Source organism: Phacochoerus africanus, chromosome 15 (assembly GCF_016906955.1).
Source record: "Phacochoerus africanus isolate WHEZ1 chromosome 15, ROS_Pafr_v1, whole genome shotgun sequence".
Taxonomy (NCBI): Eukaryota; Metazoa; Chordata; class Mammalia; order Artiodactyla; family Suidae; genus Phacochoerus; species Phacochoerus africanus.
Window position 1 is genome coordinate 870,797 of NC_062558.1, and position 26,385 is coordinate 897,181.

At 43.3% G+C, this 26,385-nt stretch overlaps 1 protein-coding gene across 2 annotated transcripts in view; it reads right to left on the minus strand.

The window, feature by feature from the left end:
• LOC125116655 (SHC-transforming protein 3-like) overlaps nt 1-26,385 on the minus strand; it is a 74,514-nt gene that overhangs the window by 34,242 nt on the left and 13,887 nt on the right. The window contains exons 2-3 of one of the 2 annotated variants that reach the window (XM_047762088.1): nt 3,245-3,315; nt 2,854-3,002 (exon numbers count right to left, since the gene is read on the minus strand). In XM_047762088.1, coding sequence (XP_047618044.1) covers nt 2,909-3,002; nt 3,245-3,315 — 165 coding nt within the window. In that variant the 3' untranslated portion in view covers nt 2,854-2,908. Of the gene's footprint in view, nt 1-2,853; nt 3,003-3,244; nt 3,316-26,385 lie in introns of those variants that run through there. The other variant, XM_047762087.1, reaches the window with a different exon arrangement.

Sequence of the window (26,385 nt, forward strand, 5' to 3'; positions counted from 1 at the left end):
TAATCACAGTCCTATTGAACACTCAGCCACCACGTAGGCCTTGAAATGTGCCACATCTATAGGACACCGCTGGGCACTCTTGTCCTGGGTGCAAAGGTTTCTTTCTGATACCGGTTTATCAAATTGTTTCCTGCAAGTGGTCTCCAGATAGTAACTAAAATGAGAAACACGTCACAAGATAAAAAATGACCCAAGAGACAGAAAGCATCCTAGAGAAAAGCAAACGTCATTTTCAAAAAGTGTGATAAACCCCAAGGCCAGGCTGCTATAACCAAAATACAACACCCATTTTCCTGACACAGAGAATGGTCCTCCACTAGGCCCATTACACTACTGCGCCTTTTCGAAAATCTAAATGAGGTTGGATGTCGGATCCACAGCTTTCTTCTACCACTACAATTATCACACCTGCCCTTGGGGTTTCTACCCCAAAGAGTGCCCAACCTTCATTCAAGGGAGCCTGGGAATTACTCACCTGCCCCCAGCCCCCCCTCCCCTCCCTTGGAACAAGGCTTGATCTGTGCCCCCAGGAGGCCTCTCAGTCATTTGCATCTTTCTCCCCAAACCAGGAGCCTAGCAAAGCAGGACAGTTCACATGTGCCATCATGCCACGTGTGCAGAGTCAACATTAAAGACTCAATAAATACACCAGGAGAATTGAAATGACAGAAAATCATCCTATAAGTTCCAGTATCTATAGAAGGAATTCAGTAGAAACGGTTGACAAATCTCTTTAAAAACAACCATCACCATGGAGTTCCCGCTGTAGCTCATCAAAAACGAATCTGGGAGTTCCCGTCATGGCTCAGAGGAAACAAATCTGACTAGCATCCATGAGGACACAGGTTCGATCCCTGGCCTCGCTCAGTGGGTTAAGGATCTGGCATTGCTGTTGAGGTGTGGTGTAGGTCGTAGACACGGCTCAGATCCTGCATTGCTGTGGCTGTGGCCAGAGGCCAGCAGCTGCAGCTCCAATTTAACCCCAACACGGGAACTTCCATATGCCACAGGTGTGGCTGTAAAAGAAGAAAAAAAAAAGTTAAAAAAAATACCTGGAGTTCCCGTCGTGGCGCAGTGGTTAACGAATCCGACTAGGAACCATGAGGTTGCGGGTTCGGTCCCTGCCCTTGCTCAGTGGGTTAACGATCCGGCGTTGCCCTGAGCTGTGGTGTAGGTTGCAGACGCGGCTCGGATCCCGCGTTGCTGTGGCTCTGGCGTAGGCCGGTGGCTACAGCTCCGATTCAACCCCTAGCCTGGGAACCTCCATATGCCGCGGGAGCGGCCCAAGAAATAGCAACAACAACAACAACAACAACAACAACAAAAAGACAAAAGACAAAAAAAATACCAACCACCACCACCCATAAGGTGACCAGTGTGTCACAGGTTCCCGTACTCCTAGGCCCGTGGCATCTGCCCACACGCCTGGGATGAACGAACGATCAAGTAAGTAAACATTTAAACTTTTCCTTCAAGTGCCCATCATGATAGCATCCTTTTGCCTTGGCAATTTTCATAAATCACTTCCTACAAATACATGGAGACGGATGCTTCCCTTGGTGTAGATTACTGCTGTTGGCATGTTCCTGCTATGTGCGTCTTGAGCTGCTTTGGAGAGAAGCAGAATATCAACTCTTTTTCATTTTTTTATTTTTTTATGGCCGCGCCAGCAGCACATGGAAGTTCCCAGGCCAGAGAGTGAATCCAAGCTGCAGCTGCAACTTAGGCCACAGCTCCAGCAAAGCCAGATCCTTTAACTCACTGCACCAGGCCGGGGATCAAACTGGCAGCTCTTCAGCGATGTGAGCCACTCGTTGCAGTCGGATTCCTGACCACCTGCCACAGCAGGAACTGTGAACATCGACTCTTTTTTTTTTTTTTTCCTTCTTTAAGACTTAAGAGCTACTTCATTTTCAAACCTAAGAATGAACTTGTGAACGTCAACTCTTTTGAACATGAATTTCTCCAATGAGGAAGAAGAAGTATCATTGTGGTACTTAAAATTATAGAATTAATAAGGTACGTACGCTATTTATCAATTAATTACTACAAATGATTGCTTTCTAAAGCTCAATCTTTCGTCTTTGGCCTGCTAATCCAAAGGTACACAATAGAGATATCGGGATGAAAGTCAAATGAGGGATTTTCTGGGATCACTGTTTATATTAAGCAATTCCCCCACTGCAGAAGCAACATTGGTTCATTGCTCATGGAAATGTAGCTATTTCACAAACCCAGTCCCGGCTTTCTGCTTCTCTTCTTCAAGATGACTTGAAATTGGTATTTTTCTAAAGGTATAAGCTCTATTAGGCCATGAATTTTATAGAAACATTGCTTTAATACAGAGCTGGCCCTCAAGAAGTTTAGAATCTAGTTTGATGGTGGAGAATATATAAACCTGTTCAGCATCACTGATGCCTCAGAAGAACTGGCCTGCCTTCTAAATTATTACTCCCATTAAGAGGTCTCCTTTCGGAGCTCCCATCGTGGCTCAGTGGTTAATGAATCCGACGAGGAACCATGAGGTTGCGGGTTCGATCCCTGGCCTCGCTCAGTGGGTTAAGGATCCGGCCTTGCCGTGAGCTGTGGTGTAGGTCATAGATGTAGCTTGGATCCTGCACTGCTGTGGCTCTGGAGTACACCAGCAGCTACAGCTCCAATTGGACCCCTAGCCTGGGAACCTCCGTATGCCGCGGGTGCAGTCCTAGAAAATACAAAAAGACAAAAAAAAAAAGAGTTCTCCTTTCAATTCTATGCATTTTATTCTCTGTATATACTGTTGGAAATACTCTCTTGACCTCTTTGTTTTCTTTTTAAAAAGAAATAACAACAGTTCAGTTGGTATTAGAGTTTCATTTACTTAAGAAACAAACACTCCATTTGTCTGCAGCTTCATTACATCAAGAACTTAGAAACGGGGAGAGTCCTTCAGGGGGCCGATGTCCAGAGCACATGTCACAAACATGGATGAACACTTGGAAGACTTGAAAGAGAGGCCCTGGCTGGGGGAAAAATGTAATGGTAATGTATACATGTAAGGATAACCTGACCCCCTTGCTGTACAGTGGGAAAATTAAAAATAAATAAATAAACAAAAAAAAAAGAAAGAGAGGGCCCTAACCTCCAGTCACTGCTCACCAGCTCTCAAAGGGGCAGATTTTCCCTCTGGAAATGTCTAGCTGTTCACCTCTGAAAGCATGCCTTTCCAAAGTAAAATCACAGGAGTCCACTGAAGAGGGCTTACCTGGTAATCTGTGTTCTTGTGCTGAAGTCAAGTGACCTCATGGAGCGTAGAACTTCAATGCACCCCAAGTACTGCAAGGGGAGAAAACAGAAATCATGAACCCTGAGAACTGAGATGAAGAGATAATTCCTCACTACAACAAAGCCATTTCTGGAGCCATTCCCATTTCTGAAATCATATTTAGACTTCTTATTCATTGTGACACTTTGTTCTGTTTCTATAAAAGCAATAACTCACACCCATCAGAAAATATCCTGAGTGCTTACATGCGGCTTTGCTGAATCCCATTAGTATTTTCATTGTGTTTAGAAATACAGTTTCAAAAACTTTTTGTGAGGTGTAACTTGCACGCCATAAAATGTGGGCATCTTAAACGTATGATTCAATGATTGTTTAAACGTGGCCCTGTCATGTCACCAGCACCCAAACCCCAATATTCCAACATCACATTTCTGGTCCTTTACAAATCTTCTAGAGGTTTGTAATTTTTAAAGAAAGAATGAAAACACCGTAATACCAACAATGTTGGCCAACATTAAACTTCATTATTTTATAAATACATTTTGGGGTTCTATGAATAAACTGTAGATTATGCCCAAAGGTGCTATATTTTGGTTTACCAGAAAGAACTCTTCTGCATTATTTAACATATATTTTCAGGAGTTCCCGTCATGGCACAGGGGAAACGAATCTGACTAGGAACCATGAGGTTGCGGGTTCGATCCCTGGCCTCGCTCCGTGGGTGAAGGATCCAGCCTTGCCGTGAACTGTGGTGTAGATGGCAGACGAGGCTTGGATCTGGCATTGCTGTGGCTCTGGCATAGGTTGGTGGCTACAGCTCCGATTCGATCCCCAGCCTGGGAACCTCCACATGCTGCAGGTGCATCTCTAAAAAAAGGACACAAAGACGAAAAATATATACACATACATATTTTAAAAATTTCAACTTATACATCTAAGTTGGTAACTAAATGTTTTATCGGTTTCACACGTGAAAACATATGTGTGTATGAGAATATATGGCCCCAACGAAAGCTACAGGCAAAAAACTAGCATGGAAGAGAGAGAATATTTGCGTTCCAAAGCCCTTGGGGAGCTTGAAGGTACAGATGTTTTATACCAATGACTTTAAATTTAGACTTAGCAGGAAGAGACCTCATGGTGGAGTACAGAAAAGACTGCCTTTGAATTATTCAGAAAAGTCTGAATTAGAGCTTGGCTCTGTCATCTCTTATTACATAACTTTAAGCAAAACTGTAAACTTCTCTGAAATGTGACTATTACTCCAACTGCTGCACAGTCACAGAGTTATTTAAATACCACCACCTCCACCAGTTATGAACGACAGCACAGAAACACATGAATTAGACGACCACCAGTGTTGCAGAGTCATGTGATTCGAGTGACATCACAGGATCACGTGACTACCAGGACCAACATCACAGGGTCGTGTGACGACTGCCACCACCGAAGGCGAAGACGGAGGCACACACCAAATCCACCACTGCAAAGGGACATGAACCCTGAGACCAAACGTTGCAGAGTTGTGTGAATACTGCAGTGCTGTCACAAGTCTCATGAAAACGAGGAACTGCTGTGCCTGGTTGTGCGCATACCACCACCACTGCGGGATGACCACTGCCTCTCGGGGAAAGGCCATAACCCACTCTGTCAAGTTAGGGGACTGCCACACCCAATACGGTCACTGTTATGTGACGAGCACAACCTTCCAGAGGGATGCCAGTGCCACCACCAGCAACATTACAAAATGAAGCAACTACTTCCACCGGAGGGGCAAAGTCGTGCCAGTAACTCTCAAAGATGTGGGACTACCTTCACCCCTCTCCTCGGCAGAGGGATGCAAAATTCACATCCAGAGTCACAGACTCAAGGAAAACCCAGGACCGACCTTGCAGATATGTGAATGTGGCCAGTGGCCACTGCAGATCATCCGATTCCTATGCCCACCATCACAGAGCTATTGAAGACCACTGCCAACGCTGCAGTTATAGGAATACCACCAGCGCCACCTCAGAATAATGTGAATTCTGTGGACACTCTCAAAGTGACGTGTCGATGCCAACACCGCCATCGCCATTGAGTTGTGTAAATTCCATGGCCAAGTCACGGTGTCATCCGAATTACACCATCACCGCCGTCACAAGACAAGTCCACAGCGACACCAGTGTTACACAATTATGCTAATACCTTGGCAAAATAATGTTGCAGGGTTACAGGACTATCAGGATGAATGTCACAGCATCTGTGAGCACAACCAACACCGAGGTGGCAGGATCATGTGAATACAGGACCTCTGTTATAGAGTTCTTTGAATACCACCTCTTGGGCTGCGCCCTTCAGCTCCTATACTTACCCAGCCTCAAGACCCACGAAAAAGCTCAGGGTCAGCGACAGAGACATCAGTAGTTTAATGGAGAGGGGGTCTTACATGTCTGAAGCAAGGTCCTGGAGTGACACCCCACCAGCGCAGCAGACAGTGGGCTGGATATGGCAGTAGTCTTCACTCCCGGGGGGAAGGGGAAGTTAGCAGTTATGGGGGAATGGACACATGTTGGCTCATTATCTACCAGGGAAACCAGCAGAGGGGGTGTGTCCCTCGAGGCCCCTTTGATAAGCTGTTGTGGTAGAGAGGTTCTGATCTAAAGATTAGAACAGGAGTTCCCGTCGTGGCGCAGTGGTTAACGAATCCGACTAGGAACCATGAGGTTGCGGGTTCGGTCCCTGCCCTTGCTCAGCGGGTTAACGATCCGGCGTTGCCGTGAGCTGTGGTGTAGGTTGCAGACATGGCTCGGATCCCACGTTGCTGTGGCTCTGGCGTAGACCGGTGGCTACAGCTCCGATTCGACCCCTAGCCTGGGAACCTCCATATGCCGCGGGAGCGGCCCAAGAAATAGCAACAACAACAACAACAATAACAACAACAACAACAACAAAAAAGATTAGAACAAACACTAGCTGGGGCTGGGGACAAGGATATGGGAGGGTCAGTCATATGAGTGGGGTCTAGATGAAGCAGGGACAGGTCAAGCAGGAGACATACAAACAGTAAGAGAAGAGCGCAACCTTGCACCACCTCTGCTCTGACCACAGTGGTGTGTGAAATGTGAACACCAGGAGTTCCCATCGTGGCTCAGTGGCCCTCAAACCTGACCAGCACCCATGAGGACTCGGGTTCAATCCATGGCCTTGCTCAGTGGGCTAAGGGTGTGGCGTTGCCATGAGCTGCAGTGTAGGTCACAGATGCAGCTCCCTTTCTGCATTGCTGTGGCTGTGGTGTAGGCCAGCAGCTGTAGCTCCAATTCAACCCCTAGCCTGGGAACCTCCATAGGCCGTGGATCCTGTCCTAAAAAGACAGAAAATAAAATAAAATAAAATAAATATGTGAAACTAGGTCACCCTCACAGAGCCATGGAAATAACATCAGCAACCACAACATAAAGTCTCGTGCACCCACCACGGTTTCAGATGACGCGTCTGTCAACAGCGCCACCATTTCAGGGCTCTGTGGATGCCACGACCAACATCACAGAGCTGTGGGGAGAGACAGCCAACAAGGACGTTCGGAGAGCACCGCCACCAACACGACCGCTGAGCTACCTGGCTACCGCAACCGACCGTCGAGTTGCATCAACATCCCGCGTCATTTGAGCATCGTCACCGCCACACCACCGCAGGCATGAGAACACCGGGACCAACACAGCAGGGTCATGTGAGTACCAACTGTACCCACTTCACAGAACAACATGACCAACATTGCAGAGTCAGGCGAATACCAACGACAGCTTTGCAGAGCTATTTGAATAACCCAGCCAGCTTGGCAGAGTGACATGATGGCGACCACAACCAATGTCAGAGATGACTGTGAACACCGATGCAGCCAAAATCACAGAAGGACAGAACTACCGCCAACACCACTCAGGCAAAGCCACAGGGCATCGTTATGGGGAGACCAGCTTCTCAGAGTTGTGAGATTGCCACCGCCGCCTACACAGGTACGTCAGCACCTCCACTGCTGAGCGACTTGGGAGAATTATATGATTATCTCCACCGCCACATGTGCCACCCTATGCGACCACCACCAGTGTCGCCAGGTGCAATTACCTTCCCAAGGGCCTGCAGCAATTTGTCTTCTAACCGCTGATGTCTAAGCTAGTTTATTTCTCTATCCCTCATAACACCGGAGTCATCAGTCTTTTGACTCTTTTCCTACCATGGGCCCAAGTATTTCTTTTCTGTTTTTAATTTGAATTTCCCTGACCTCTAATAAGATGATGTAGTTTTCTTACTTGAGTATTGGCTATTTGTCCTTCTTTTTCTGTTAATTGACTATACATATCTCTGGCCCAATGTTCTATTACATTCCTCTTTTTCTTATATGTTAATCTCCCATTCAACCATTTTCCTTTTGATGATCAATTTCTACATTTACCTAAAGCAATTGTTACTACAGTAATAGAGTAATAATTACTATGGTCACGTCTCTCATTTCTGTATGGTTTTAGGTGCCCTGTCTTAACTGAGAAGGTCTACTGTCCCTAGATTTTTACAATATTCAGCTATTATTTGTTTATCTAAGCACTCACTTATTTAAGTGTTTTATTGAATGTTTTCCATTTAGCTTTTTAATCTACTCAGAACTGACTTGTCTGTATAAAGCTATAGAATGAGTTATAATGCTAGCTTCCGAATGGACTACTACTTATATCAACACCACTGATTTATATGATTTAATTCATATGTCTTCCCAGGTTAATATGCCAACTTTGTGGTATATTAAATTCCTAGTACTGTATATGGACCTTTACCTGAACTCTATTACATGTCATTTGTCAATTCTTATGCCTCTTGTACATATTTTTCCTTGAGAACTTTAAAATCATCTTGCGACGTTCTTCTGCTCCTCAAAAACTGTTTGGATTCCAACTGAAATTTCACGTATTACCTTGAAGAAACTTTAAATTTACTTCAGGGTTTTTTTATCTGTAAACATGAGTTGTCTCCATTTCAGATATTATTTATTACCTTTAATAAAACTTTATGGTCTTCATTAGATTACTCTCTACTTTTCTTTTTCAGTGTATTCCAAGGCACTTTGTTTTAAGTTTTGGTAACCACAGAGAATGAAATTTGATTCTTCTATCCCCTTTCTACCTGGGTTTTACTACATAGAAAACCCAATCAATGCACTCCAGCAATGTACATAACTGAAGAATTTGAAACCGTGGACAATGGAGCCCATAAAACCTCTCAGAACTGAACACAACCTCCTAGCACCAAAGAGAATGAAATAAAAAAGAGAGTGTAGGAGTTTCCTGGTAGCCAGTAAGTTAAGGATCCAGCATTGTCACTGCTGTGGTGTGGGATCCATCCCCGGTCTGGGAAATTCTGCACACCATGGGCATGGCTAAAAGGAAGGAAGGAACGAAGGAACGAACGAACGAACGAAGGAAAAGAAATAGAGAATGTAAAGTTGTGATTTTTTTTGTTTGTTTTTGTTTTTGTTTTTGTTTTTTGTTTTTTGTTTTGGATGCACCTGCAGCATATGGAAGTTCCTAGGCCAGGAACTGAATCTCAGCTGCAGCTGTGACCTACACCACAGCTGTGCCAATGCCAGATCCTTAACCCACTGAACCACAGTGGGAACTAGAGGTTATGGAGTTTAGATGTAGAAGTTCCTGCATCAGCCACAGGAATTCCAGGAAAAGAAAAGAAAAGTAGAGGGAAAGAAATATTCAAGAGCAAGAAGAATAAAATGTGTAATATTTTACAGAGACAGGAATGTTTATATTTTCAAGGCTCCAAGAAAAAAATATGAAAAAAGACCCACATTTGGACACATGGCAGGTTAATTTCAGCACAAAAGGACCAAGAGAGAAACATCCTGAAAGCATTCCATGAGGGGGAAAAAAAATAGGTTACTTACAAAGAAAGTTCTCTTTCAGCACCAAATACGTGAAGACAAATAACATCTAAAGACTGAAGAAAAGTACTAAGCCAAGAATCTTATATCCGCCCAAACTAGCATTCAAGTGGGAAGGCAAAGCAAAGATTCAGAAAGTTAACCACCCACAGACACTCTCTGAAAAAATATTCCAGGAAAACAAAGAATACAAAAAGAAGGATGTGGGCCTATGAGAAACAATGATAAGAAAAGAATCAACAAAATGTACAGGTACGCCCTAGGCCTTAACAATTATTGATGCATAACTCTAAATACTTTCTTACAATGATGGGGAGCTGAAATCTCAGAAAATCTCAACATGGCTGGTCAGGGACAGATATAAAAGAAGTAGAAGAGGAGAAGGAAAGCTTGCTAAACACTCTTATACTATATGGAGGTAGGTCCAAAACTAATTCTAGGAAGCTGTAGAAAAATGTAAGTTTACATACATTGTAAAAAAACTGTAAGCCACTGTGAAAATAAGAACAAAATTATCGGCTTCCAAACTAAATAGGTCTGCCAGCAAAGAGAAGGGGGAAAATAGAAAATGCACAAATGAAAGGCAAAGAAAAAACAGAAAACATCAGCGACAGGCCCAACCATTTCAGTGACCACACTAATCGTGAACAGATCAAACCTACTAATTAAAGGTCAAAGACTTTCACATTTGTTAAAATATATGTGTTAGGAGTTCCCGTCGTGGCGCAGTGGTTCACGAATCCGACTAGGAACCATGAGGTTGCGGGTTCGGTCCCTGCCCTTGCTCAGTGGGTTAACGATCCGGCGTTGCCGGGAGCTGTGGTGTAGGCTGCAGATGTGGCTCGGATCCCGCGTTGCTGTGGCTCTGGCGTAGGCCGGTGGCTACAGCTCCGCTTGGACCCCTAGCCTGGGAACCTCCATATGCCGCAGGAGCGGCCCAAGAAATAGCAAAAAAAAAAAGTGTTAAATAAAGTGATAAAGAAGATACTAAGATAAAACAGATTCAAATCAGGCAAATGCTAACCAAAGGAAGCAAGGAAATAATACCTCATTTACAAGCAAAAGAAACATGAAACAAACTTAACAAGATACGTGCAAGACCAACTGAAGAAAACCTTTAATGATGAATAAATTTTTTTAAAACTGCTCATATGGAAAGACACATCATGATTTCTGGACTGGATGATTTCATACTAAAACCATGCCAGTTCTCCTCCACATTTATCTAGAATTTTATTGTGATGCCAATTAAAGTCCCAATAGGATTTCTCCCAAAAAACTTGAAAAAATAATTCCAAAACTTTTATCATAAAGGAGGATCCTCAAGAACAAAAAGAAATTTCTAAAGAAGATAAAAATGGAAAGGAAGTGGTGTTTGGGCTTAGAACTTGTCCTGGACTCTGTACCACAACTTGGCCCAGCTGGAAATAAAAAACTTACTAAGCAAACACACACAAAAAAGAAAGTGGTGAAAATTATGTGATATTGACATGGGAATAGACAAATCATGCAAGGGACTAGAAGGAGGCCCAGAAGAAAAGGGTGTACAGATCTGTGGGCATCACTGAAGGAAAGATAAGCCTGGCAATAAATGTGAGGGTGTGTGATTACCCGTACATCAGGAAAAGGGTATATCAAAGCAGCCCTGCCCACAGCTCTCGTGTATGGTGCATAGTGTGTATGCAGTGTCACTGTGCTATACGAAAGGCACACCCTCCCCCAAATGCCCATCTAACCCCAGGCACAAAGTTAATCCCAGAAGGATTAAAGAGCTAAAGCTAAGAAATAGAAATATTGAAGCGTTATAAGAAATAGAAACTTGTATTTCTATCACAGGACCTAAGACTCAACGGCTATAAGTGAGCTCATGAAAATTAACCATTTTTGTAAGAAAAGACATTTGTTCCGATATAAACAACATGAAAAGGCAAGTGAAAGACTGAGAAAAATCCAAAACAAACAAAAAAATTAAGCAAACCCATCAACTTGATGGACAAAATGGGCAAAGGATACAAACAGAAGATGCACAGAGGAAGAAAGACAGTTGGCCAACATGTATCTGTAAAGACTAGCGCCCAGATGGATGGATCAGAGAAATTAACATAACACCAGAAAGAGATATAATTTTTCGCCCAGTCAAATTGGGTGAGGAAGCAGGAAAATGGGCCCTGTCCCATGTTCTTGTAACAAGTGTAATTTGGTAAAATCTTTTTGGAAGACTCTTTGGAAGTATCTGTGGATATGAAAAATATGCTTGCCTTTTACCCAGCAAGGTTATTTGTAGTTCTCTATTCATGCATAGGTGCATGAAATTGTATATGTAAAATATTCATTACTTCATTGCCTGTAAAGAGTAAAAATCTGAACCCCCCTCCTCAAATGTTGATCAAGAAATGTATGGTTAAACACTTAAGACACATCCAAACTATGGATCCCAAAGCAGCCATTTTTTTTAATCATAAAATGGATTTATGAGCTTAGCATCTCAAAAAAACAATTACTCCCTCCACAATTTACTGGTTTTAAAGCAAGTCATAGGGTCAGCCAGATTCAAGGAGAGGGGACAGCTTAAGGGTGTGAACACTGGTCCATCTTTGGAAACACAAGGGCACAGAGAGGAGACAAAGATAGGAAGAGCAGTGGGAAGGAAGAAAGGTTAGGAAGAAATATTATCTCTGAATACTTCTATATTGTTTAAACATTTTATAACAAGAACATGTTAATTTATTACTTGCACAATTGCAAAATGAGGGGAAAAAAATATCTGCAACCTACACCACAGCTCACGGCAACACCGGATCCTTAACCTACTGAGCGAGGCCAGGGATCGAACCCACAAGCTCATGGTTCCTAGTTGGATTCGTTAACCACTGCGCCACGATGGGAACTCCAGGAAAATTTTTTAAATATTTTCTACCATAAGAAAAAAGATCTTGGAGTTCTCATCGTGGTGCAGCAGAAACAATCTGACTAGCATCCGTGAGGACGAAGTTTCTTTTCTTTTCTTTTTTTTCTTTTTTTCTTTCTTTCTTTTTTTTTTTGTTTTTGGGGGGTTTTTTTGTTGCTTTTTAGGGCCGCACCTGCAGCATATGGAGGTTCCCAGGCTAGGGGTCAAATCAGAGCTACAGCTGCCAGCCTACGCCACAGCCACAGCAATGCAGGATCTGAGCTGCATCTGTGACCTACACCACAGCTCACGGCAACACCAGATCCTTAACCCACTGAATGAGGCCAGGGATTGAACATGCATCCTCAAGGATCCTAGTCGGTTTCATTAACTGCTGAGCCACGAAGTGATCTCCCATGAGGACAAAGTTTTGATCCCTGGACTAGCTCAGTGGGTTAAGGATCCGGCGTTGTCATGAGCTGCGGTGTTAGATAGCAGATGAGGCTCAGATCCTGAGTTGCTGTGGCTGTGGCATAGGCCAGCAGCTACAATCACGATTCGATCCCTAAGCTGGGAACCTCTATAGGCCATGGGTGAAGCCATAAAAAGAAAGAAAAAAAAGAAAGAAAGAAAGAAAAGATCTTGCTTAATATAACCGGACCTCCAAGCTATGATGCCAAACTGCTCACAAAGATCTAGGTCATCTGGTATCTGAGATTACAAGGGCTCTGGACCAACCCTCCTTGACCCTCTGATGATGTGATGGGGAGTGAAGAGGTCAGTGAAACCAACCACATCTCTCAGGTGGGCTGCTCCTGTGATGGGTGTCTTTGAATTTCATCCCCCAGCCTCAGCAGCTGGTCAAGAATCGGTGTGCGGGAGTTCCCGTCGTGGCGCAGTGGTTAGCGAATCCAACTGGGAACCATGAGGTTGCGGGTTCGGTCCCTGCCCTTGCTCAGTGGGTGAACGATCAGGCCTTGCCATGAGCTGTGGTGTAGGTTGCAGACGCGGCTCAGATCCAGCGTTGCTGTGGCTCTGGCGTAGGCCGGTGGCTACAGCTCCGATTCAACCCCTGGCCTGGGAATCTCCATATGCCTCGGGAGCGGCCCAAGAAATAGCAACAACAACAACAACAACAACAACAAAAGAATCGGTGTGCGATCCTAGCCAAGCCAATAAGTCACAGCCCCGGGGGTTCTACTAGAACTACCTGGACCATCCACTGTCTTGGAGTCACAAGACCCAACGAAGCTTTGCTGCACAATTAATAGTAACTCTTCCTCAGTCCCCATTCCTTTCTAGCCAGAGGAGGTTAAAAGAATTAATGAATAATTAGCCCTGGTGATTTCTAGCCTCAGTGACTATTAGAGGACTGTTTCAAAGTTCGTTTGGAATTACGGTATGTCCAAACTCATTATCCTCTAGTGTGGCCCATTAATAGGGATGTCATCCACACTGGGACCTGAAGAAAGTCTATTACACCTTCAATATTTTATTGTGAGCCTACTAAGTAATTTGCCTTTTAGGCTTCTGATACTGGGCAAAGAAGTGTCTCTTAAATGACTTTAAGAAGTTTAAGTCACCATTAAAATGTAGCTATTAATAATGTAAACATTAGTTTACTAAATACATGTAAAAATACCCTACCTCATTCATGTCACAGTTAATAAATACTTATCTGCACCTGTTAGGATGATCAGGTGGAGAAAACTTGAACAAGTATCAAAGACCTTACAGTTAACTGGTCATCCTTTGACGGCTACACTCGGGGGCAGCAAAAGAAATGTATCAAAGCCAAGAAGAAAGACACATTGCTGGGAAATCAAAGGAGGGATCATGAAGCACCGTCTACATGAGCGGTGGCAGTAACGGAGGCAGTGACTCCCAAAGAGTGGTCCTTTGGCCAGCAGCAGCATTGGGGAACTTGTTAGAAATGCAAATCCCAAACGTCCAGCAGGCTCTTCCAGGCATTCTGATGTCCCCTCCAGTCTGAGATTTGTCTGTAGAAAGACTGATTCAACTTTCCAAGCTTTCTTTATCTGATCTGAGTGCTGTCGGCAGGCTATGCAAGTTCAAACCTTGATTCTTCCATTTAATAGTTGAGACCTTAGGGTTTTTTAGTATTTTTTTAAATTAAATCTCCCAGAGCCTTGATTTCCTTAAATGAAAAGAGAGGTGACAATATCCACTTCCCAGATCTGTGGTGAGTGTAAAACCCACCTGCTAGTTACCTCCCACAATTCCTGGCCTACATGTGGCTCACCAGAGCAGTAATATTGTTATTTGTACACTTCAGCTCGGGCTCCTAGGGGGTCCCTTCATACACATGGTGAGGGCTCTGCTACAGTGCAGCCTTAACTAAAAATGGCGTATGTTTCGGAGTGCTTGATTTTTTTCTTTCTTCTCTTCTCTTTTCTTTTCTTTTCCGGCAGTCCCATGGCATATGGAGTTCCCAGGCCAGGGACCAGATCTGAGCCACGGTGGTGAGCTATGCTGCAGCCGTGACAATGCCAGATTCGTAACCCACTGTGCCAGGCCAGGGATCGAACCTGTGTCCCAGCATTCCAGAGACACCACCAATCCCACTGAGCCACAGCAGGAACTCCTCAGTGTATTTTATTTCTTCAAACTCCAGCTTACCTTGAGGGTCTCAGGACATTGTGGCTTCTGGCTCCTCCTGTTTTCTGCAATAAGCCCTGGACACAAAGCCTGGGTGTATGTCAGGGCATCCAAACATCCCCCAAATCTTAGGAAACGGACGACATAACAATAGCAAATGGACTTTGTGTGAGAACCTAAATTCATGATGTTGACACAAAGTAAATCCAATCAAGTGTCTGATGGCTTTCTTCAGAAAACAGGAATATGGGCAAACAGCACTATTATTCAAAATAACTCAAAAAGCACAGAATAAAATCAGCTTTCTGAATGAGAAACATTAAAAGCAAAAACATGCAGGGCTGGAGACAGAGTTCCTATAACAAAAGTGAGAATGTCACAGATAGAATAAACTGAGCTAGCTTGTTCCAGAATTCAAAGAAAAAAAATTTTTTTTTAAGAATTCAAAGAAATAATGGGGTGTGTAGGCAAGAACCCAGAGCCATCAGAAAAAGAACTGTAACAGACAAAGATCCTGAAAGAAAACTCAATTCATTCTGAGCAGGAGGAAAATAAGGGAAAATGTTGTTCCTTCAATACAGAAGAATAGAGCGATAACCGCCAGTGGCACTAAGACAAAAGCCATTATTTTGTAAAAGAGAGTCTTGATAAAGACGTTTCTCGGCAACTGTGTGCCTGAGCCAGCTACAAATGAACGGAAAAGGCAGGAAGCCAAAAAAAAAAGAGTTGGGAGAGATTAGTCACATTTGTCACTCTCCACAGACTCTGATGGCTCTTGCCTCACCGTGGAAAGCTGGGAGCTGCAATCTCTGAGGTCAACAGAGACCTGAAGACCCAGAGCCCTGGCCACTCGTGCCAAAAGATGAGAGTGACATCAGAACTGTCCAAGCAGGTGTGTTTTACGGAGTGAAGGGGACCAGGGAATGGGGACGCATTTTTGGAGCCAGAATTGCAAAAGGAACCCATGGGAGGCAGACATTTAGGGACAGAGGAAACTGAGTCCAAGAGCAACAGAAAACTGTCTGGTGCTCAGGACTTGCAGGAGAGCTGAAAAATATTCACAGCAGTCCCAAGTGAAGGCAACCAAATATCCAGCAACAGTGTAATGGACAAATACATAGTAATATATTCACAAAATAGGGTGGGAACCCAGCAACGAGAATGGAAGCACGTCAACGACATGCGACCGCTTATCTCTGTAATTGGCAAAGGCCCTTCAGCCACGTCATTCATTCCATTAATGCTGGCAGAGCCCCTGCTCTGCCAGAACGAGTATAGCCAGATAACAGGACACCAGGGACTAGGACAGGTGAAGTCCCACACTGACGGAGGATCCATTCTAGTCCGGAAAATAGGTAAACGGAAATAAATAATTGGTCTACCCTTCGCCTACCTTTTGGATTTCGCGCACCAACTCTGCATGCACACTCCTATGTGTAAACCAGATCTTTCGTCACCACCTCCTCCATCCCATCTTGTCACACCTCCTGTGTCCATACAGGCAACCCCCTCCTGCCTGCAAGCGCTTCTTCCCTCCCCTCCCTCCTCACTTGCCCTCCTAAGATCCCTTCCGGTCTTAACGATGCACATCAAATATCAGACACCAAGAAAGGGCCCCTCCCTCCTCGAGTCATAGCATCACTTATCTTGTAAGACCACTTTCTTTGTAGGGTTGCACCCTCCGCATAGGGAGGTTCCCAGGCGAGGGGTTGAATCGGAGCTCCAGCTACTGGCCTACGTCACAGCCACAGCATCGCAGGATCGAAGCCACATCTTCGACCTACATCACAGCTCACTGTCGCTCAGCCCGACCCACTGAGAGAGGCCAAGGATTGAACCTGCATCCTCCTGGATACTAGTCGGCACTACGCCGCAATGGGAACTCTCGTAAGAGCACTTTCTGTGTTCCCCTGCCATGGACCTCTTTGCCGGTTTGCATGATGCCTTCTCGACATTTTATCACGGCACAAGGCTCTGCACAGAGAACGTGATAAAGTTATGTTGCCGAAATTCAAAAATGAAGAAAATTTACATCTTCAGGCTTCTCTGTCATTGCCATGTGCTGCCTCCCTATCAATTCCCTGACATCCCAGCCCGCCTCCAAAATGTCGAGTGAGTGTTCTGCACCACTGCCCCCAAACTCAGCTCAGGCTCCAGCTCCCATTCACACACTTCTCCCAGAAGTTTCTGCGGGATTATGTTTTTATCCCTCTTTGCATTCCTAATGCCTCACATGGGATGGGTACAAAATAAATGTTTGGTGAATGTATTAACGTATTCACTAAAGACTAACACCGTTAAAGATGCTTTCAACAACCCTCCAGCATCAGAACTAGAAAGCTTGTAACACTTCATTTGATAATGCAAGAATCTCATGAATCATAATTTTTTCATTAACTTTTTATTTCACTTATTAGCACCAATTTACATTGGTTTATGTTACGTAAGGTACTTGAATTCTCTGTGTTTCCCTGAAATTATTCTGGAATTTAGATAGTTGATGGTTAAATAGGCCTTTTTCCTTAGCTGTATTTATCCAAGTGAGTGTCTAAGAGTGTGTATTTTACGTTAAAGAACAATAAGGAAAAACGAGGTGGAGGGGATGGCAGATCCTAGCAAAGGAAGAGAAGGCTAAAAAGCATGACAAATATTTGCAATAATAGACTGTAATTATTTCAAAATAAAAAGTTTTTTAAAAATTCAAGAACGGAGAGTTCCCGCTGTGGCATAGTGGAAACAAATCCAAGCAGTATCCATGAGGACACAGGTTCAATCCCTGGCCTCGCTCAGTGTGTTAAGGATCCGGCCTTGCTGTGGCTGTGGTGTAGGTCAGCAGCTACAGCTTGGATTCGACTCCTAGCCTGAGGACCTCCATATGCCATGGGTGCGGGGCCCTAAAAAGGCAAAAAAAGAATTTCCCAGTAACTAATTACAGTCTTATTTTTTCCATTTTTAATTTTTTTATTACAGTTGATTTACAATGTCCTGTCAATTTTAAAATGAATTTATATTCTATGAGTTAACTACCTAATCTCTAACTCTACATTAACCGCCATGAGCGCTTTAACCGAGTATACCATAATTATACAATTCAACATGTACTTAGTGCTTCAAGCCCTACAATATAAAAATGAACAAGAAAAATCATCGACCTCAAATTTCATTCCTCTGTCTTCTGTTTTTTGGGGGGTTTTTTTAACCATAAGAAGACAGTTCTGTAAAAGGTACATGTCACTTTTTTTGGCCATACCTGTGGCACATGGAAGTTCTCAGGCTAGGGCTAGAATCAGAGCTGCAGCTGCCAGCCTACACCACAGCCACAACAACACAGGATCCAAGCCACATCAGCAGCCTATACCACAGCTTGTGGTAACACCAGATCCTTAACCCATTGAGCAAGGCCATGAGCCTGCATTCTCACGGATACTCGTCGGGTTCTTAACCTGCTGAGCCACGGTGGGAACGCGGACACCTGTCATTTTTGCTGGCTGGCAAATGGCAAAGCCTGGTGAAAGTTGCCTGCACTTCTACATTCAGCTGGATAGTCAGACAAGAGCAGACTTTGGACCCATACAGACCTAGGTCACAGACATACCTCCTGGCTGACCACCCGTGTGAACGTGAGCAAATCACTAGATATTTTGAGTCTCAGTTTCCTCAACTGTAAAATGAGATTACAGTAAGAAATACACAAGACAGCGTGGATTTTAAACAAGTGCCATTACGCTGTGCCTGATGAGTGCAAGCTACAAATACTGTGTTCAGAACAGCAACTATTCATCCACAGCACATTCTGGGATAAGAATTTCAATTGGCTTTTCATAAAACTTGACCTTTGATGTGTTGCTTCTTTCACTCAGCATAGTTTTTCAAGGTTCATCCATGTTATAACATGTTACAATATTTCATTCCTTTTTGTGGCTGAATACTATTCCACTGTATCCATTCAGCTGCGGGTAAGACTTTTGGGTTGGTTCCATTTGGGGGCTGCTATGAACATTCCTGTACAAGCTTTTGCATGAATGTACGCTTTCAGTTCTCCCAGGTGGAATTGCCAGGTCATGGGGTAAGTCTTGGGTTTAATTTTGAGGAACCACCAAACTGTTTTCCAATGCAGGTGCAGCATTTTACATTTTCCATCAACCACATAAGGTTCCCGTTCTTCCACATCTTCACCAAAAACACTTGTCATTGTCTACTTTTTTAGTTCAGCTATCCTAGTGGGTGTGAAGTGATATTTAATTGTGATTTTGATTTGATTTCTTTAGCCACTTCCCTAATGACTAAAGACATTGAGCATCTTTTCACGCGATCACTGGCCATCTGTATGTCTTTCGTGGAGAAATGTCTGTTCAAATCCTTTGCTCATTTTTTAAACTGGGTTATTTTTGTCTTTATTTTTGAATTATAATGGTTCCTTATCTATTCTGGAGGTCAGTCCCTTATCAGACATCTGACTTGCAAATATTTTCTCCCATTCTGTCGCTGACTTTTCACTTTCTTGACAGCGTCCTTTGAAGCACAAGACTTTTTCATTTTAATGAAGTTCAGTGTATTTCTCCTGTGTTGTTTGTGTCTTTGGTATCACAGCTGAGAAACCACTGCCTAATCCATGGTTACAAAAATTTACCCCGATGTGTTTTCTATGAGCTTCATGATTTTAGCTCTTACTAAATTCTTAATTCTTACTTCATTATGAGTTTATTTTTATATATGATGTGGGAAGGGGTCCAAATTCATTCTTTTGCATGTGGTTATCTAGTTGTCCTAGCACCATCTGCTGAAAAGACAATTCCCCAGGGAACAGTGTTGGCATCTTTGTCAAAAAATAGACTGGCCATAAGTTTACCGGCCAATAGGCAAGTAAACAGATGCTCAACATCACTAATTATTAAAGAAATGCAAAGCAAAACTATAATATGGACTACCTCACACCAGTCAGACTTTCCTAAAAACTCTACAAATAACAAATGCTGGTGACAATGTGGAGAAAAGAGAACCCTCCTACATTGTCGAGGGGAATGTAAATTGGTGCAACCACTATGGAAAAACACTATGGAGGTTCCTTAAAAAACTAAAACTAGAACTGCCAAATGATCCAGCAATACAACTCCTGGGCATGCACCCAGACAAAACTATAATTTGAAAAGATACACGCACCCCTATGTTCACAGCAACACTGTTCACAATAGCCAAGACATGGACACAACCTAAGCATCCACTGACAGATGACTAGATAAAGAAAATGTAACATATATATGAATATAAATGGAATATTACTCAGTCACTGGAAAGAATGAAATGTCATTTGCAGCAACATGGAAGGACCTAGAGATTATCATACTAAGTGAAGTAGGTCAGAAAAAGACAAATACCATATATTACTTAGGTGTGAATGTGTATCAGAGAATCACTTTGTTGTACAGAAGAAATTAATAGGACATTGTAAATCAATTATACTTCAATAAAATTTTTAAAAATAAATAAAATGGCCATAAATGCATAGATTTATTTCTGAGCTCTCAATTCTCTCTTTTTTTTTTTTTTTTTTTGCTTTTTAGGGCCTCACCATGGCATATGGAGGTTCCCAAGCCAGGGATCGAATTGGAGCTGCAGCTGCCAGCCTATGACCCAGCCACAGCAACACAGGATCTGAGCCATTTCTGCAACCTACACCACAGCCCACAGCAACACCAGATCCTTAACCCACTGGGTGAGGCCAGGGATCAAACCCTCATCCGCAAGGACACTATATCTTGTTCTTAACCCTCTGAGCCACAATGATTCATTTTTTTTAATTGAGTCTCTACTTGATTAGCTTGTTTATTTCATTCGTTTCTGACTTCCTCACTAGAATATAAGTTCTGCGAAGAAAAAGATCATATCTTTTTATTCCCAGTTTGTATCCTCCACATCTTTACAGGGCCTGAGTACAAACTCAGCGGAATTTATTGGGCATATGAATGAATAACTGAATACCTAGGTTTTCACAGTGATAAATATTAGAAATAGCCTAAATAGTAAAGAATAGGAAAAAAATAATTAGTGGAATAGAATATTATGCAATTATTAAAAACCATGTCTTCTAATAATATTTAATAATTTGGAGAATCACTGAGCCTGGTCTCAATTTCGCATAGATGAAAATAAGGGCAAAATAAATCATGGAAATCTTAGTGGCAGTTACTGTGAAAAAGTTGTGATCACCAGAATTCTCTTCTTTATGCTTTTCTCTAGTTTCTACGTTTTCTGCAATTAACACATATTGCTTTCATAAGAGAAAGCTGGACATTATTAACTAAAAATATCCAAATTCAGTTGTGTATAGAATTTTGGGTTTGCAATAACACTCAATGATTCTCTTTCAGAATTTTGTTGTTAGTAGCACCAAATCCCAGAGACTTGAACAACTTCATGTTCTATCAGGTAAGTAGCCACATGTGATGAATTGTTCTCTGAGAAGTTCAAGTCAAAGATGTGGGGCATGAAATACGCTACAAATGAGCTCCTGCCTGAGTCTCATCTCTGACTTGCTGAATCAGCACTCAACTACCTGTAAGACCCTAAAGGTCCAGGACAAGGTGTGAACTCCACCTCTTTCATCCAAATCCTTAATGGTGACTAGTGCTCCTGAGCACATGTAAGGGCTATGACACCGACGATCAAATAGGGCTCAAATGTCATCAACTTGTAGAACATGTGGCAATTTTTTTTTTGTCTTTTTGTCTTTTTGCCTTTTCTAAGGCCGATTCCCATGGCATATGGAGGTTCCCAGGCTAGGAGTCTAATCGGAGCTGTAGCCACCGGCCTACGCCAGAGCCACAGCAACGCAGGATCCGAGCCGCGTCTGCTGACTACACCAAAACTCATGGCAACGCCAGATCCCCAACCCACTGAGCAAGGCCAGGGATCGAACCTGCAACCTCACGGTTCCTAGTCAGATTCATTAACCACTGAGCCACGACGGGAACTCCAAGAACATGTGGCAATTTTAAATTCAAGCAAAATCCTGCCCCAAAATTTTTAGATTTGAAAAATCCTTTAGAATTGCTGAAGTTAGCTGTGGCCCAACCATCTCAACAAGTCAACTGCAAACACTTGTGTTCAAAAGAAACTTCTCTACAAATAGCAAATGCTAAAGAGGGTGTGGAGAAAAGGGAACCCTCCTACACTGTTGGTGCAGCCACTGTGGAAAACAGTATGAGGTTCCTTAAAAAATTAGAGTTGCTATATGACCAAACAAACACACTCCTGAGCATATGCCCAGACAAAACTATAATTTGAAAAGATACATGCACCCCAATGTTCACAGCAGCACTATTTACAATAGCCAAGACATGGAAGCAACCTAAATGTCCATTGACGGATGAATGGATAAAGAAGATGTGGTACCTATATACAATGGAATGTTACTCAGCCATAAAAAATGAAATAATGCCATTTGCAGCAACATGGATGGACCTAGAGATGCCATACCAAGGGAAATAAATCAGAAAGAGAAGGACAAATACCATGAGATGTCACTTACATGTGGAATCTAAAATACGACACAAATTAACTTATCTATGACACAGAAACAGATTCATAGACATAGAGAACAGACTTGTGGTTCCCAAGGGTATGGGAGGAGGGATGGACTGGGCAGTTTGGGATTAGCAGATACAAACTATTATACTTAGGATGCCTAAACAACTAAGTCCTACTGCATAGCACAGGAAACTATATTTAATGTCCTGTAACAAACTGTAGTGAAAAAGAATATGAAAATGTATATACATATATATCTGTATATGTGTGTGTATATATATAAACTGAATCACCTTGCTGTACACTGGACACTAACAACGTTATAAGTCAACTGTGCTTCAATTAAAGGGAAAAAGAGCACCTTCTAACAAAAGGAAACCATGCCCACTCTCGTGCTTACATAACTTGGCACAAGTAATTCTGTTTTGTTTGTTTGTTCGTTTGCTTGTTTTATTTTTGGACTTTCTGTCTTTTCTAGGACCACACCTGCGGCATGTGGAGGTTCCCAGGCTAGGGGTCGAATCGGAGCTGTAGCCACCGGCCTAGGCCAGAGCCACAGCAACGCCAGATCCAAGCCGCGTCTGCAACCTACACCACAGCTCACGACAACGCCGGATCCTTAACCCACTGAGCAAGGGCAGGGATCAAACCCACAACATCATGGTTCCTAGTCAGATTCTTTGACCACTGAGCCATGATGGGAACTCCCGTCTGGTATTGTTATTAAATAATTTAAATAATTTCAGGTTCCAAAATGTTTTGATTCAGTGATGCTAAAGTTAAAGGTTATTTCTTACAAGAGTTTATACATATTCAAGAGAAGGAAAACTCTAGCTTTCACGGATTAGTTTGCCTAATCTACTTTACACAGGATTTTGTATCCTTAAAGTTATATATTTATAAAATGTAGCCTAAAAATAGCCTTGAGTTTATTGAAAAGTTACTATTCACAGAAGAAGAATGGACTATACTTAAGCCCTAATTTGACCAATATCATAGCATGTTTTTCATTTAAAAGGTCATGGACAGGGAGTTCCCGTCGTGGCGCAGTGGTTAACGAATCCGACTAGGAACCATGAGGTTGTGGGTTCGGTCCCTGCCCTTGCTCAGTGGGTTAAGGATCCTGCGTTGCCGTGAGCTGTGGTGTAGGTTGCAGACGCGGCTCGGATCCCGCGTTGCTGTGGCTCTGGCGTAGGCCGGTGGCTACAGCTCCGATTCGACCCCTAGCCTGGGAACCTCCATATGCCGAGGGAGCGGCCCAAAGAAATGGCAAAAAAAAGACAAAGAAAAAAAAATAAAAAATAAAAATAAAAAAAAGGTCATGGACATAAATAACCTTATGAGCAATGGTGGCAGAAGTCAGAATAGTGGATACACTTAACAAGGAAGCGTTGTGAGGCCTGGGAGTGTGCTTTAGATCTTGGTCAAGAGCTTGTGTGGGTGTAATATATGTGTGTGTGTGTGGTGCTCACTGAGCTGAACACTCAAGGTTGCATGGTGTACTATGAACTCAATAAAATGAATAAAACCCTCAAAATCATTTTATTTTTAATGCTCAACTTTTTCCGATGAATAATGTACATTCATTGCACAAAAATTTGGAAAATGCAAACAAGCATCAAAAAATTAAAATCGGAGTTCCCGTCGTGGCTCAGAGGTTAACAAATCCGACTAAGAACCATGAGGTTGCAGGTTCGATCCCTGGCCTTGCTTAGTGGGTTAAGGATCCAGCATTGCTGTCAGCTGTGGTGTAGGTCGCAGATACAGCTCGGATCCCGAGCCACTGTGGCTGTGGCTGGGGCCGGGGCTGGGGCTGGCGCTGGCGGCTACATATACCTCTGCAGCGGCCCAAGAAATGGCAAAAAAAAATAAAAATAAATTTAAAAAAAAATTAAAATCACTTCTAGAAGTTCCCATCATAGCTCAGTGGAAACGAATCTGACAAGTACCCATGAGGACGCAGATTCAATCCCTGGCCTCACTCAGGGAACTTCCCGTATGCCATAGGTGCAGCCCTAAAGAGACAAAAAAATATATAAATAAATAAGGGCTAAATTTTATAATAAAATAAAATCATTTCTAACCAACCCACCAAAATAACTTGTTATTGTGATAAATGCTTGAAGCCCTATAACAGCTCAGCTCCTGTTCATTGGCTTGTAGGGCAGCTGGCACACTCTGTTTCAACACCCATCAACTTCAGCGCTGACACCACAAGCTGCAGTCACATAGATACCACTCACCCCCAGTGGGACCTGTTTCCAACATCTTCCTCCCAAAGGGCTTCAAAACCAGTTGCTGCTAATTACCCTGTCATTCACCCTCCATGACAAAAGCCCGCTGCTCATATAGCAGCCCCAAAGACGATTTGCAGAAGCCTCAAAGCTGAGAACCCAAATAGGACCAGGAAGAGCACATAGTCACCTCCAGCTTTCACCCCATCCAGTCTCCACCTCAGTGGCATCAAGAACGGCATGGTACCATCATATCTGTCTCCTGGATTCACGTGAATTAGGAGCTGTGCTGACACAGAGCTGGAGTCACGATCTTGTGATATGACAGTACTCTTTCTTGAATAAAGCAAATGGCTAATCAACCCCTTTGACTGAAGACAGAGGTCATCCCTGACTCATGGAACTTTGGAGAAGTGAGCTCTGGATTCAACAATAGCGACCCAGATGGCTCAAAGAGCACATTTTCAGGAAGCCTCTGTCATCTGCCAGGCACTGTGCCAAGTGCCCTACCAATGTTCGTTCACTGCACTCCTCCTAGCAACTCTATAAAGACAGAGCTGTAGCCTCCCCCACTTCAGACCAAGGGATTGAAGGCTCAGAAGCACCTCCACCCGGTGGACCTCACCCTGGGGAAGGGCAGGTTAAGAGTTCAGTAAAGTTGTCACATGTCCTGAGAACCTCGGGTACCTGCTGTTAGGAGTAAAGCCAGAAACGTGTTTCTGGGCCAGGGGCACAAAGGGCACATGAAGAGGGGGACACCACAGGGTAGTCTTGTGGGGATAAATGGGCTGGATGTTGAAAGAGGTGACGCACCCTTTCAGTTGCCCTCTTTGCTTCGTCAGAGTTCTTTTCAGCTCCCCTACAGGGAAGAAATTAGCCATTTGGTTCCATAGGAAACCCTATGTCTACGTTTCCTTAGCCAGTGTGACAATTCTCTTGTAATCTTTCATCTCACGGAGAAAATTATATTCATCCAAATGCCATATAGGCTTTCATCAAAAAAAAAAAAAAAAAGCCAGGATGTCTTTGTAAATGTAGCTGGTGGCGTGTGTCATCCATCTCATTTACGACGAGGAAGCTGAGTCAGAGAGAGGAAGTATGACTGGGGTTTGGTTAAAAGTAAACCACTGTGCTTCATTTAATCTAAAAATCACAGCAATGCAATAGGCCACATCTGCTATTCAAAGTCAAAGGAAAAGAGGGAAGCAATATTCCCAAAATACATATGGGTATTACAGCTAACGCCACATTATAGCTCATGTGTGAAGCGAGCAAAGCTGTCCAGCCCTCTTTATCCTAGGGGGTGTGTCTCCATTCACCCCTGAACTAGCTGCTTGGTCCTTTTTTTTTTTTTTTTTTGCTTTTTAGGGCTGAACCTGCAACATATGGAAGTTCCCAGACTAAGGGTCAAATCGGTGCTGCAGCTGCCAGCCACAGCCATAGCCACAGCCACAGCAATGCAGGATCCGAGCCGTGTCTTCGACCTGCACCACAGCTCATGGCTATACCAGATCCTCTAACCCACTGAGCAAGGCCAGGGATTGAACCCACATCCTCATAGATACTAGTCAAATTCTTAACTACTGAGCCACAATGGGAACTCCCTTTTTTTTTCTTTTGACAACCACACCTGCAGAATATGGAAGTTCCCAGGCTAAGGTTCGAATCAGAGCTGCAGCTGCCGCCCTACGCCACAGCCACAGCAACACCAGATCCTTAACCCACTGAGCAAAGCCAGGGATTGAACCCACATCCTCATGGATACTAGTCGGGTCCATTACAACTGGGCCACATGGGAACTCACGCTGTTTGCTCTTAAAAATACATTCTCTCACCTTGAGCACTGGTTTTCTTTACCCCTACCCTGAGCCCCAAAAGAAAATTAAAACATTATTGGACAAGACAGCCCCTGATGGTCTGCTTAGCTTTGTTC